General features: G+C 38.6%; 2 protein-coding genes across 2 annotated transcripts in view; one reads left to right on the forward strand and one right to left on the reverse strand.

The window, feature by feature from the left end:
* Positions 1 to 1,700, reverse strand: part of TMEM70 (transmembrane protein 70) — a 12,239-nt gene extending 10,539 nt beyond the window's left edge. Inside the window, exon 1 of the mRNA XM_009634453.2 lies at positions 1,587 to 1,700. Within this exon, the coding sequence (XP_009632748.1) occupies positions 1,587 to 1,700 (114 nt within the window). The remainder of the gene's footprint in view (positions 1 to 1,586) is intronic.
* ELOC (elongin C) overlaps positions 1 to 8,787 on the forward strand; it is a 14,417-nt gene extending 5,630 nt beyond the window's left edge. Inside the window, exons 2-4 of the mRNA XM_009634490.2 lie at positions 2,372 to 2,433; positions 4,569 to 4,712; positions 7,354 to 8,787. Coding sequence (XP_009632785.1) covers positions 2,430 to 2,433; positions 4,569 to 4,712; positions 7,354 to 7,544 — 339 coding nt within the window. The 5' untranslated portion in view covers positions 2,372 to 2,429 and the 3' untranslated portion in view covers positions 7,545 to 8,787. The remainder of the gene's footprint in view (positions 1 to 2,371; positions 2,434 to 4,568; positions 4,713 to 7,353) is intronic.
* The last annotated feature ends 6,578 nt before the right edge of the window (positions 8,788 to 15,365 follow it).

Here is a 15,365-nt window from a genome sequence, read left to right on the forward strand (position 1 = left end):
GCATGAGTGATCTTCTGTGAAGTAGAAGTAGTAATGTAAAGTATTCCTTCAGTTCTTGAGCAACAGATACTCTCCAATAAGATGTTTGATTTCCATTTACAAAAACTGTTGAAATAGGGTAAGATATCTCATTGGTTTTGTGCCACAACTGTTCCAGCACCCAAATGTAATTTCCTTGGATGAGTTCCTGGAATTATTGAAGATGGTGAAGGCAGGTAACACTCGATCTTAAGGTATCTCTATAACAGTGTACACAAATGAACTCTTAAAGAGTTCAGGTGAAGTCTTGTACCTGCAAGAGTACAGGCAAAGATGTTCCTTATACCAGTGGGGAAGGAAAATATTTTGTAAGGTGTTTCTGTAAAGTCAGGATAATTTTCAAAGACAACAACAATGTAAGTGGAGGGTAGTTTTTGCACATGTGGTTTGATTAGGTGTACATAACAAAGTGCCGCCTTGTAAAAGCTTGAGGAGACATTTGGGCTATTTCATACTTGTAGTTATGAAAAAAGGGAACTGGAACAAATCAGCACCAAAGTGCTGTTGAGAAACGAAGCTATCAGCAATAGCAAAGAGCTGCATTTTCTGAAGAGATGCAGAGATCTCTTTAAAACCTCCTCCAAATTTTGCAGGTCCCTCCTCAACTGGCTTACATTTTTGCTAACCAGAAACATAGGAGGGAGGGGATCGAGGTAGTGGTCTCTATTGTGTTTTTTTCACACCTCCTGCTCTGGAGCCCTTCTCCAATGAGTAATTGCAGTTCATGCCTCTGCTATTGCTCTTTGCTTTTCGAGGCAACAATGTGGATTGTCAGAGTTCTTAAGAGTCTCTTTGCTGCCCCCGACCCTGTATACTGGCTGGGAAACTTGCTTTTTGAGGCAACAATGTGGATTGTCAGACTTCTTAAGAGTCTCATTGCTGCCCCCGACCCTGTATACCGGCTGGGAAACCACCCAGAATCACTGGTGCTGTTTTCCTGAACCTGCGGGCACACAACAGTAGTTCATTGATTTGTACTGGGTTAATGTTTGGAGAGTAGCTGTCGATGTGGAAGGAATTTTAGGACAGCAGGTGGGTGGGTAGAATTTCTCTTTCGAGTTTTTCTTTTCCACAGCAGAGATGCAGTTCAGCGTAAAGAAATATATGTTGCATCTGAACATAATGGATTTGTTTTGCAAATAAGTGCTTCCATTTCTCTAGCTCTTTGGATTCATTTGCATGACAGTAGACATATGCAGCAAGCTGGATGTCAATTTATAAGCTGTGGAAGCTCCTGGTTAACTTCCCATGAGAGTACCTACATTAAATGCCTGAAGTAGATTATCTAGGTGACATTGATGGCTGTATCAGGAGCTGTCAATCTTCTAGTAAGGACAGGCTGGAGGCCAGGTATTTAGTGCACACTGATTAGACTGATCCCTGAGCCTTCTCCTCTCCAGCCTAAACAACCCCAGTTCTGTCAGCCTCTCCTCATATGACAGGTACTCAAATCCCTCGGTCATCTTTGTGGCCTTTGCAGGATTCAGTTCAGTCTGGCATGTACTGGGGAGCCCAGAGCTGGACCCAGCATTCCAGATGTGTCTCACTAGTACCGAGTGGAGGGGCAGGATCACCTGCCTCAACCTGCTGGCAACACTCCTCCTAATATAGCCCAAGGTGCTGTTGGCTGCCTGTGCTGCAAGGGCACGTTGCTCGCTCATGTTCAGCTTGGTGTCCACCAGCACCCACAGGTCTCTTTCTGCAAAGCTGCTTTCCAGCTGGTCGGCCTCCAGCTGGTACCACTGCCTGCAGTAATTATTTCCAAGGTGCAGGGGTTTGCATTTCCCTTTGATGAATTTCATAGGTTTTCTGTTGGTCCCTTTCTCCAGCTTGTCAACGTCCCTCTGAATGGCAGGACTACCACTCCGCTATTTACAGCACAGCAAACTGTTCTCTGACTTTTTTTTTTTTTTTTTTTTTTTTTTTCTGTAGACAAGTTGTTCAGTCTCTTAAGTGCCTTTGCAGTGTGGAAAATCTTGTTTTCTTTACCTCCCCAGTACCATTGCATGGATGGTGTCCGTAGTGATAAAAGTCGTAAGGCTCTTGAAATAACTCTGGCCTTATAGTCAAGGTTCTTTAAAAAGCTTAGGGGAACAACTCCTTTACAAAGTAAGCTAAAATTTAGAGACTCTTGAATATGGTAGGGATCTCTGGACAGCAAAGATAAGTTTCAAAACGTAATGTTTTCAAAACGTGACGCCCATCAACATTGCGTGTTGTGTATCATCATACTCTTCTAAAGTGTGTTTATGATAACATAAAGGCTAATAACTGAAGCTGACTTGAGAAATTGTACTATTGACTGAAAATATTGCCACTTGTGTTTTTTCAGACGCTCCTATTGCAAAAGCTGCTGTTGAAAAGAAACAATTTTTTTTTATAAGAAGAGAATGGGTAAGTTCATCATCTTAGAGGTGGTTTTTTTTGTTTCCTATAATGTGAAGCATTTTCTCTCTTAGATCGGTAGAGGAGGTGGCTTGTAAGACTAAATGATGATCTTGTCACTGTTTTTCTTATAGCCTCAAAAGTTTATGAAACTTCCTACAAATGTTTTTAGGAGGATTTTCTCAAGTGACTCTTCATTTGTCAACAGACTTGTTCAGTGTGCATCTATCTGACAATAAATTTCACTTGCTTAATATGCATAGTGCTGAAAAGGTACATGCTAAAATAGGATGCCGTTAGGCTTTTATAGCACTAAGCTTTTAGATAGTGGGCAAGAAAATTTTAACTATGTACTGTTTTAAATATTTTTTTGTTTATTTGTTAGCTAAGGTCAGCCTGTTGAATTGTGGCTAAGAGAACATAATAAGGAGTGTTTTCTGATAAATTACATTGTGTGTGTGATCTGACTAAATGTATGACACTGTCATATCTGCCTCTACAAATGGCTGGTTAATGAAACATTAGACAGATTCTGGTATGATCTATACTTTTTCTGAATGTATTTTGGCATGTCTGGCACTGGGGGTGCTTTATTAAAATTGGTAATAACTATGTGGCAATTCACTTTTAACTTCCAATTCACAAAGCAACTTAATTGATTGGGGGAATGTTGTATTTGCTGTAACATTGGATACAATGCAAGGTACTTATTCTAATATAATTAGTATAATTTCTGTTCTTTGTTTTGTCAGAAGTAGAAACAACACCAACAATCAAATGTCATTTGTAATCTATATTTCTTTTATCTTCCATACTTCTGCATACAATCACGAAATACTTGCAGTGTGTAATACTTTTCTAGAAGTGTACAGATCTCTTCTGTTACACTTTTCCAAGCCGGAAGAACTTCCGGAACTTTAATTTTTAACTTTCTGTCAAGATTAATACTGTTTTGAAAATCAAATTTTCTGTTCAGTGTCAAATTCAAGTATACTTTAATGGAATTCTAGCAATACTTGCTATGTTAGTCCCTTAGAAAATAAAGTATTTGAAAGAAGGTGTTAACTTTCCAGTTTGAATTTGATGGGATTTGTATATTGGGGGGGTACCCTCATTTTTTCAAAAATATTTTAATATTACTGCAGTCTTTATTACTTGGAGTCTACAGGAGCATATAAAGACCAAATACAGAGACAGTGTCCTTAGTGCGATGGTGTCCAATAGTGCTGAGCACTATACAGGCACAAAGTAGTCAGTGGTTCCTACCCCAGAGAGCGTGCTGCCTAAATAGACAAGACGGGTGCAAGATGGGGAAACTGTTAAGACTGCACAGAGTGAACTGTGCGGGGGTGGTAACAGTAGTGTTGTTTTTTCAATTTTTAAAGACAGTGCTGTTAGGAAAGAATAAATGAATGAACAAAAAGGGAAGGGGGATAAGTGCTTCTGGAGAAACAAAGTAGAGAGTGGGTATATGAAGAGGGGAGACGGGAGAAGGGAAACAGAAAAAGCACAGTCATAGCTGCTGAGGGGAGAATTTCCAAATATCCTTGAGTTTAGTGCTTTTGCACTTTCCCCATTTTCCACCGAAGTTCACAATACGGGTGTGCACTAACACTGTGTGGTTCTGGGTCTGTCTGGGCAGTGGGGGAGGATGAATCTTGTATTTCATGTCATTTCTTCAATACAGTAATACTGACTGCTTTTACTCTTACCTGTGCTTCAAAAAGTTCTTTTTTCTTTGCAGTCTGTATTTTTAAATACTAAATAAGTAAGTACTAGTATGATAAACATGGCAATAGCCTTATAGAAGGAACAGTAGCATGTTCAATTCACTTGAGAATGTCTAAAGGAAAATTTCATCCTACGTAGATTTTAGAAATCGTGTCAGAATTTGGTGATGGAGAAATGAGAGAGGAGAGATCTTGATAAAAAAATTCCTACTATTGCAAGAACTTACTTGAAAACAATTTGCTGAGCGCTTCAGAGAAGTCATCTTCAAATATGCAAAATGTTTCTGTCTTATTTGTGGTTGTATTGGGTTCTTCAGTCTGCAAACATAATCATAGAAAAGACTGCAGCTTGCATTCTTAGTGATGTGAATCAGTCATTGTGTTCTGAAACTGTTCATCTGTTTTCCATTATAGATGGAGAAGAGAAAACATATGGTGGGTGTGAGGGCCCAGATGCTATGTATGTGAAGTTAATATCCTCCGATGGCCATGAGTTCATTGTAAAAAGAGAGCATGCATTAACATCAGGAACAATAAAAGCTATGTTGAGTGGACCAGGTAGGTACAAAAGCCTTAGTACCTTCACATCCTTTGTTTTCACTTTTGAACAGTTTGAATTTATATCATGCAGTGTGTGAAAGTTGAAATAAATGACAGCTTTTCCAGATCCTGCCTAATTACTGTTTCTGGTGGAACAGTCCACCTCTGTGGAGTATTGTGCTATGGGACATGTAATTGGACTCTATTGGCTTTTGGGCAGCTAGCGATCTTACGGTGTCACTACTACTCATTCCCCATGGTACAAGAACTTGAGGGTATTATGTGAAATGTGTAGCTGTCAAGTTGACAACAAACAGGAGTTGGTAGTTCTTTACTGCCACCTCCATGGTGGAGCTTTTAGTATTCTGTATTGGGTTGGGATGGTGTGGAGTTAATTTTCTGCACGGCAGATCATATGGTTCTGTGTCTTAGATTTGTGACCAAAATAATGCCGATAACTCATCAGTGGTTTAGGTATTGCTGAACAGTGTTTGCACAGTGTCCAGGCCTTCTCTGTTTCTCACTCTTCCCCCCACCCAATGAATAGACAGAGGGGTGTGCAAGAAGTTGGGAGGGAATGCAACCAGGCAGGTGACCCAAAATAACTAAAGAGATACCACATGCCATGTAACATCAAGCTCATAACTGAAAAGGGAGAGGAGGGGGTTAGGAAGATTAGCCATCTTTTGCTTGGGAACTGGCTGGGCATCAGTCTACCCATAGAAGGTGGTGAGTGAGTACCTTTCCAACAGCTGGTTTGTTTCCTGTCATGTCTTCCACTTGTCTTCCACTTGTTAAACGTTGTTTTAATCTCAACCCATGAGTTTTCTTGCTTTTACTCTTCCTTTCCTCTTCCCTTGTTCACTGCAGGGGGAAATGAGCAAGTGGCTGTAAGGTGCTTAGCTGCCTCCTGGGGTTTAGGCCACAACATGTTCACAAGGTCCTATAGCAAGGAGTTCCTGAGCTTAATGACACAAGTTAGCTTAAGTTACAGAAGGGAAGGTTCTCGTGTAACGGAATGCATGATACTACCTGTGGTTTAAGAAGTGTCTGAACTAATTCTTGAAGACTGAAAGGGTGGGGGAGAGAACATGGAGAACTTAAGGCATGTGCTTGCCCTCTTCTGTAGTGTTTTACTTTTGGCCACTTGAGTGGTGGGCAGTAGGCTATGTGGAGCTCTGGTCTGAATACGGTCATTCTTACATTCTCTTTTTTATATTCTGATGAGGGAGATTACTGGAGAGATCTATTTGCTTAATATATTTTTAGATTACTTAGTAAAGTTGGGCAAATTGAGCAATTAAAATTCTCAGTTTAATGTTCTGCTAAATGTCATTGTAGTGGTTGTGTTTGAAAATATGTAGTGGGTCTGTTGTGTCTGATCCACTCTGTGTCAGCCTCCCAGCTGTGTAAAGAGGAAGAGCTGTTATAAGACCTGCTCTGAATTTGTTGCACAAACAATGTGGAGGAAGAAAAGGCAAAGTAGCCCGCTTAGAGGGCTAGCAAACTGACTCTGTAAAGGAGTCAGCATTCAAAAATATTTTGTACAAAAACTAGCAAGATAAATGGGTTCACAAGGAAAAGTACTCTTGCTGTCCAGTTCAGTAGGTCATAGAAAACACTTACACGAGGGAAATTATTTCAGTACCGTGACATTGCTAATATGCTAACATTTCTTCTGTTGCTTCCTACTGTTCCTGTACTAGAATTCCAGCTGGATTGGCTTCAGTGCATGCAGCTATTTCTACACAAATGTGTGTCGGCATTAGTAAATAACTCTGCTTTGTAGTTAGAACGGGATTCCTATAGAAATAGTGGGAAGCAAACATCACTAGGTCTCCCATAAATATGGAGTACATGTTAGTGGTTTTGTATTGTCTTTCAGCTTCATGAGCTGGAAGTCCAGAGAGATGAGGAAGAGAGGGACAAAGATAACAGTAGAAAGGCTGCGGGACTAACCACAGGATGACTTCATAACGTCCAAGTTTCATGCTTACAGGCACTATAGAAAGCTAATTTCAAATGTACTTGTGTTTTGAGATTTGAGCTTTGGATAAATCCTTCAATATCTAATAGGGATAAACTTGTACTGTATGTAACCTTTCCTCCAGTTAAAACTAGCATTTCCTGGTCCTTCCTGCCTGCCTGTTTTTTACAGCTTATCAGGTTAATGCATCTTTGAGGTCTCAACCCTTTGTCAAATCTGCCTGAAACTGACACATTCAAAGCTAGTGGGGACACAGAAGGGACTACTGATCTGCATATGCAGATATGGAGCACGTATTAACCATTTTTTCTTGGATAATACGGCTAGAAATTTGGATTTATACCTTTTTTTTTTTTTAATGTTGTTACTGTGACCATTACAGCTGAGCACACTACAGTTTTACAGCACCTATCGAGCAAGCATCAGAATTAAGCCTACAAAATAACTATGCAGGGGATCTTAATATTCCTGAGGGTTGTGAATGTGGCACATCCTGCTTTACACTGAAGAATCTAATACCCAGGAATGTGGGTCTTACGCAAGTCTATTTAGAATGTGTGGTATTAGTATGGTAAAGCATTTAATTTTGCAGTGAATTGAGATTCTGACTTTTGGTTTGGTGTTTTGTTTTTGTTTTTGTGTTGTGTTTTGTTTTTTTTTTTCTCCCTACAGGACAGTTTGCAGAAAATGAAACAAACGAGGTGAATTTTAGAGAGATCCCATCCCATGTCCTATCCAAAGTATGCATGTATTTCACCTACAAGGTCCGCTATACTAACAGCTCTACGGAGATTCCTGAATTCCCAATTGCACCTGAAATTGCACTGGAACTTCTGATGGCTGCAAACTTCTTAGATTGTTAAATAAAATAAATTATAATAAAAAATGTAAAACTTTTTTCAGTATTTAATACATGTAGTTCAGTTAGTAACTTTTTTCAGATAGCATGTTGCGTGTGTGCTGTTGAGAACTGTAAAGTTCACTGCAGAGGCAATTGCCTTCAGTCCTTTTGCATATAGCAATCATTCAGTTGAAGTTTGTTTTGCTGCTTACACAAATAAGGACCTTTTCACAAACTGAGACAAATAAACAAATATGCCAATTAGTAGATGGCTATGCCTTATCCTTTAGGTGTGGTAGAACTTTCTTTTAATACAATGACCGTAGAAAATACCGGAGCTTAGTCTAATGCTCTCTAAAAGGTAACTACAGTTAAATATGAGTAGCTGTTTAGGGTTTCTAACTTTCTCTTATTGTTAAAGTTTCTAAACATCTGAACTTAATCTCCTTTGTAAGATAGCTGACCTTTAGCATAGTTATACTAACTAGATTAGAAGCGCCCTCCCTAAGGTTTGTATACCGATGGCGATACTCCATTTAGGTTGAAAGTGGAGTAGGTAGGAGAATGCTTAAGGCTTTTAATTTAAATCATAGTATAGACATGCGTAAAGGTGTACTTGATACATTTTCTTTTATAACCTAAATTTTCCCCATTAGTAATTAGAAATACTCAAGTCACTTGTCTGCACAGTAAGACTGTGATCCTACTGACAGTGGCTTTTAAGGGGAAAAATAACTGTTACAATCTGTGTATATTATCTTCTGTATAACATATAAGGTTATTCTTAATGTACCATCACTTGACCTGATATGGATTTTATATTATTTCAGTTATGGGTTTTTTTCCATTGTTGTGATTGGTTATGTAAAGTCTGTATTTAATCTTTAGAGTAGTAGCCATTTAAATTTTGTAACATAGCAACTGAAAAGATAGCGATTATCCTATCTTTTACCTCTTCCTCAACCTCTCCCTTGTATCCAAGGAAAAAGACCCTGAAATGTGGAGGTCTTTTATATTTGAAGGAAAGGGCATTAAGCAGATGTTTAAGGAGCTGTTTTATAAATTTCATAGGTATTTCCAATGTTTTTACAAATATTTTAGGGGAAAAGGATTGGCAAGCCACTGACATAAAACTCGAGTGGAACACATCATCTCTTGGGAGTTCCCGCTGGTAGTTGCCTATACTATCAGTTCTTTGTTTCTGTAAAGAAAAAAAAAAAAAAATTAAACTTCAGACAAGAAGTTGGGTTTTGTTCAGCTGCAGCCTGAAGACCCTTTCTGTCAAAATCATCTGTAAATGTGAGAATAAACCTAATGCATCATAAAAAAAATGATGCAAGAACAATGTAGTTAGCATTTCCATCAGCTGCCACTGCTTCAGCTTTGTTTTGATCAAGAAGTGGTTGTGGTCTTCATGGAAAAATCCCACCGACCGATGGTGGGACCTCTTTATTGATGTATTAACTCATGGTGAATTTAGAGGGCTGAGACTCTCCTCTAAACCTGTTTGCCAATGTAAATACAACTTTGAAGAGATTTTTCTGGACAAAAACGAGTAACTTACATATACTATGCAGTCCGCCCGTGGAGGAGTTCAGTTCTGGCAAGTGAAATTTTACTCTGGGCTCGAACAACGCTTGATAGACAAGCTGACATTTGTCAATGTGTTGATAGATTAGCTGACATTTATTCACATCATGTACTTTGGCACAATTTATTGTGTTTAATGTGGGGATGTCTATGACTAGATTGGTTTTGCACGATAAAGCTGAAGTGCATTGCAAGGTGATTGTCTGAAATCCTATGTTTAAGCACTCTGGTCAGTGCTGTTAGTGACTCATTTTCAAGAGCACTAAAAAGATAAAAACAAACCAGAGATACCCTGTTATGCTGCTTTTGGTAGAGCCGCTAGGAATACCCTAAAAGGTCAAGGAATACCAACATGAATATTTTAGTCCCAACTACATTTCAGTCTGAGCGAGTCTTAAGCTCTTTGGCCATTTTTAGTAGTCTTGAGGTTAATGGCTTGAAGGTAAAAAATTATTTAGTTTAAAATTGAAGTTAAAAGGATGTCATTTTTTTAAAAAGATGCTTTTTCCTTCCCCCTCCCTGCCCTTTTTAAGCATTCCAAAGCAATCTGTTACAATAAGTTGCATTTTATGATTCCGTACTTCAGCAGTAAAAAAGCTGGTTTAGTTCTGAATAATAATTTTGGTTTTTTTCCTTCAGCTTAATGTATCATACAGTAGCTTTGAACACTCAGGAAATGCAGTAGTGTCCTAGAGCGCACTATTTGCAAAATCACTGGCTGTTAAAACTAACCTGCAGATTTCTAAGGGGGAGGGTGGCAGAGGGATTTAGGTGCAATTTCCGTGAGAGTGACATGGGTATGCTATTATCAGACAATTGGAAACTTACCACGCTTAACCCCTGAGTTCTAAATAAATTTCAAAATTGAAAATTTTTAAACCTGTGTTTCTGTTGATTTACGACTTCTCAGAGCAAGTATTGGTATGTAGAATCATAATTTTCATGGCTCTGTGGTGAGCAAATTGCTAATACAATTAGCATTTGGGTGATAGGTTGTGAAACTGCATGCATAAAATCAAAGTGGGGGTTTTTCATGCTTCTGAAGAGTTTTGTAGATTTGAAGGGTTTGGATGTCTTTGTGTTCCTCTGAATTATGAGTGTGTGGGATTCTCAGAAACAATAGAGTACTGAGAAATGATGGTATTCCTGACCAGCCTCGAAGAGGATATTTTGAAGGCTTCAGGCATCCCATAATACTCCTTTTTACTTAGTAAGCTAGTCCTGTATCTGATAGCTCAAATTTTAAACTGAACCACTGATACAGCCATAAAAACTTCCAGATTCTTTACTAATTGTAAGCGATGAGAAAAGTCCGGCTGGGTTATGGCTTCTCGTCACCTGAGTATGTATCAGCTGCTGAAGAAGTCTCTGATGGTCTCCAGTGTGAAGCAGGGACGTCTGGGATGATCAGAACTCCTTTCCACAAGATATGAAATTCCTTTTTGGTTTCGAGGTTGAAGAAAAGAGGATTCACCATCAAGATTCACCGTGACATTACGTTCAACAGCTGTGTTGAACACGATGTCTAGAAGGCATTCCTTAATTAACGGTAGTAAGTGTGGAAAACTGGTTGCTTCTGTCCATGTTTCATTGCTGTATGTCATATTTCGCAGGCGTTAAGTTGCAGCAGTGGCTATTTGGGTTTTTTTCACCCTTTTCTTGTTTTCACTCTTCCCATTGAAAGGGGTTTCCCAACACCTGCCTAAATCTGTTGGCTTATGTCATAGATAACGTGGACAAGGAAATTAAGAGGGCAGGAAAGTTAACTTCCCGGTCCCTGTTTTGTGTCCCTAGTTTGCTTTATTTTGTTAAGTCTCAAACGTTGTGGTATAATGTAAGAGAGTAACAGCTACTGCAGAGCCAACAAAAGCACAATGTGTAGGCACTAATGAGAAATAGCAGTTTTCCTAGCTGAAAACTAAGGGTGGAGGCTGTGGTGTAAACTTAACTTCAACATCTGAATAAGAGAAAAATAGGAGGAACTCATTATTTTAAGATGGAGTAGATTTGGAAATTAAACTAGTATGCTAATTTTTAAAGACAGACCAAAGCTTTGCAATTAGCAAAAAAAGGCATTAGGTCGTTTTTCCTGTGGAGAAAGTTCAACTTTGAAGGGGTTTTTTGACAAATAATAAACTGGATTGGAGTTGGTTTTCTTTTTAAATGTAGTTTATTAGGTGGCAATTTTATGGGAAGATACACATGCTGTGAACGTGATGCGTTGCACAAGGATTGGAAGAGCTAGAAACGAGCATGTAGTAGATTTTGTGATTATGATGTTACCTGTGAAGCTTGTTTGAGTGTCATCACTAGGGCAGCACAGAGAAAGGAACGGTGAGGTTTTATCTGTTCAAGTTTTAACAAATGTGTCATGAAATAAAGCTTTGAGTATGTTACACCTAAAATGTAGGTTGTGGTGCAGTCTCTCTTCTATGGGAGAAAGGTCACTGGGATAAAAAAAAAAAGGAAAAAACCCCAATATTTCTGTTATTGACATGTTACTGTTTTATGTTTACAGAATACAGGATTTTTTCCTCCCACGTAGCGTGGGAGGAAAATCAGAGATGCAAGATCGTGATTGTTCTTTGACAAATGGAGTACTTGAACGTTTTATCCTATTGAACTTACGCACTCAGGCAGTTTTCAAGGTGTTAATCGTGTAATGTTTTGTAGCCTCACTTGTCAAGGGTAGAATTGGAAAATTAAATTAGAATTGCCCCTGAAGTTATGTACTCAGTTTTAGATTGGTGAAAGTAACAACTTGAAGAGTTTTTAGATAAATTAAAATCTTGCTGTACGGTGCTAAAGTTACTGGGGTTTAGGATAGTTTTGTGAGATGAGGTTTTTGGGGATGGATTAATGCTACTCCTTACTTATTTGTTGCCAATTTCTTTCCTCAACCAGAAGTTACTTTGAAATTAAAACCAAATATTGTTAATTCTATTAATGTTAATTCAAATTTAAAACTGCCTTTTCAGGTGAGAATTCATAGCTAAGGCGTTTCTTCCCATGAAAAAACCACTACTGGTATGTTATTTTGCACTTAATAGTAGAAAACCTTTATCTCCAAAATCACCACTACACAAAACCATAAGTAATACATAATTCATGTCTTAGGTTGCTATAAATTCTTGTTACTCTGTCTAGTAAAACAGCAGCATAGTTGTTATGCAGGTTAATTCACTCTTCCGTAAATAGTTCTCAGTTTTGGTTGGCATCGCCAAGGCTGAACAATGTCTAGAGTCTAAAAGCATTTGGCGCAAAGGATTTAATTTCTCTTTTTATGCAGGGAAAAACTTCCTGTGTTACCATACTAAATTGACACAGAAGGGTTTCCAGAAGCGACACTCCATTTGAGTCAGAATTATTTGTAGCAAACTACTGGAAACATGTAAACGATACATCAATATTGCATAAACTTTTAAGCTGCTTTCAGATTTGTCACAGAGCACTTAAACAATGAAAAATGCTTGACTTGTAATAAACAACTATGACTTAACAAGAGAACGGTCTGAAAATATTTAGCTGAAATAGTCAAGTAACTGCTCATCCATTGTGTTTTCATAACACAGCTTCCTTTCATGGTAGTCCTACCCCATACGAAGTCTGGTCTTTCCCGAGGGACATTAAATAAACAAACACAAACCAACAGGCTGGACCAGCGTCATCTTGGTGCACAGGCCTGCGGAATTTAATTCTGTGAGGTCTGTAAGTAGCGTGGAGGGTCTGGTGGTGGCCCTACGCAGTCTGATGTGCGCACATGGAGGATTTGCTTCTTGTCCCTCGGGAGCTGTGATAGCTTATTACACAGCTGAGTAAGTTACCTGAGAAGCCTCTTCTCCAGCAATTTTATCTTGCTTCTAGACTAGCAAGACTGAACAGCTACTTAATTTTGAAAATTCCTTATCAGTATCTTCCTCACTGGTTATGAAGTCAGAGTCACTTTTGTGTATTCCTAACAACAAAATCAGCTAGGTGTTCCTATACCTCTTGTGCTTACCTGAGAAGCCTTCAGCACACAGGTTAAAAAAAAAAAATTACTAAATTATGGTTATATTTAAATTTTAAAGGTATTTATTATCACTGAGCTGAGTCTGAACCCTTGTATTTGATAGACATGGTAATCAACCTGCTCACACAGGCTCTGGAAACGGATGGTTTTAATGGGAAAGAACTTGTAATAATTACATAACCTTGTACTTTTTAATGTATTCATCTGTTTCATTGAGTATAGGTCCTACACAATCCTCATTATTTTTATTTTTTATAGCTTTTATCTTTATTGGTATTTATCTTTACAGAGGATTACTGGTGCGAAAAAACATGGCTTGACAACTACTACAAATTGGTAATTATGGCATATGACTAAACCAGGCGATTCCACTCCTTTCCCTGGCCATGTGTCCTTCTTCTTCCCCTGCAGTAATTATAACAACTGAATTATAACAACTGTGTGTCCACAGAATAGGAGGGATTCTTTTTCTGATCTGGTGGGAAATTATGTTGTTGTTTAGTCTTGCTGTGGATAAGCTGAAAGCCACAGATCACACGGTGACTGTAAAATTGTCAGATCCTATGCAAGAGAAGAAATGGAAGCATAGGACAGCTGAGAACAGGGTGACCCTCTTCCGCAGATGCTGCACTTGCAGCAGATCGGCAATAAGGTGAAGCTTTCCCTTAGCCTCCATTCATCTATTTGAAAGTCCTGGCATGGAAGTGATAATGTGCCTGTTGCTATGCACAGCTAAGGTAAAAACAGAACAAGCCATTAATGAAAAAGCTACATTATCACTAAAGAATAAATCAACAATAAAATCTCAACAGGTCAAAGACATCTTGCAAATTTTTTTCCCTTTTAGCTACATATGCATGTTCTTTTGTATTCTTGATATAATCTTGTCTTGGTTTGATTCTACATCTTTTACTTGCGTGATGCAGGCAGCTTCCTGCAGGTGCATGAAGCCTGTGTTTATCAGAAGATCTCTGTTCCACAGACATTTTGAACTCCGGGCCCTTCCGAGGCAGGCAGGCAGTGGAAGGAGAAGTTGGCACGATTCCTCTGAGAGGTAGGTTGTCCTCCACGCTCGTGAGATGTGGTCTCCTGGCACTGCAGATGATGGTTGCCATGCCACTGGAGTAGCAAGGGGAGGTCAGTGTGATGTACAGTTGATTTCTGTGTGAGGAGGAGATAAGACGGAAAGCTAAGAAAGTACAGTGGGCACAGACAAAAGAGATCAAGCTCCCATGTTATTACAGTGGCAGAAATTGTAAAGAAGCAGGCAGTGATAGTTCAATATGTAGAAGAATGATATAAAGGGATAGAAGAAAAAATGTTTGGTAATGTTTGAAAACTCTATGGATAATGGAGGGAATGGAATACAAAATTATAGGGACCCTAATCAAGAAATATATTTGACCTTTGTGAAACTGGCTAGATACATCAGAAAATTATCTCATAAATGCAGTTTGAACATTAGTTGCATTTTTTCTGTAAATGTAAGGTAATGCAAACTCTGAAGAACATGGATTTCTAGATCAAACTCCTGAATATTTACAGAAATAATTTTAGAAAGAGGTACAATTTTCATTACTTGCTTTCTATGTTTTTGATATGTGAGTCACAATCATGTAGATGATCAGATCAGTGCAAGACAGCTTCTGAAATAATGAAGATAACAGATGAAATTCCTCTTATCCTGAAGTTTTGAAAATTTGGGACCTAGGACTCCTATTCTTGAAGCCCCTGGCAAAACTGAGGTTGACTGGTGCAGGATCAAGCTGCATTAGCCAAATACTGAAGCTTCCTTTTTTAAAAAACAAACAACTATTGTGTTGGCTATCTCTACACCTGCAGCAGATTAGGAAGGGTTAACTGCAAAAGTGTTTTCTTTTACATTTAGCATAGGTAAAGGTCAACACTGGAATGAACAGCAAATTACAATATAACCAACTCCTTGTGAAATCTACCCACTCTGGGATTTTGGGCCTCTCATTGCTGAGATTACTGAATAACTTAGAACAAAGAATACTATGAGCCATCACAAAATCAAAAACGGAACAGTGTTTAAGGAAGAAATTACTGATATTCGTGTGAATTCTTTCTGGGAGTCTGCTAATAGTGTTTGTTTTCTTACTGTGCTTAAGGGATTGAATCCCTATAGCATTATGCACAAAAACACTTATTAAAAAGCACTCACTGCAAGCCAGGTTACTGAGACATGGGGAAACGGAAAAAACTAATAAAACACAGGGA

Source organism: Egretta garzetta, unplaced genomic scaffold (assembly GCF_000687185.1).
Source record: "Egretta garzetta isolate BGI_Z169 unplaced genomic scaffold, ASM68718v1 scaffold251, whole genome shotgun sequence".
Lineage (NCBI taxonomy): Eukaryota > Metazoa > Chordata > Aves > Pelecaniformes > Ardeidae > Egretta > Egretta garzetta.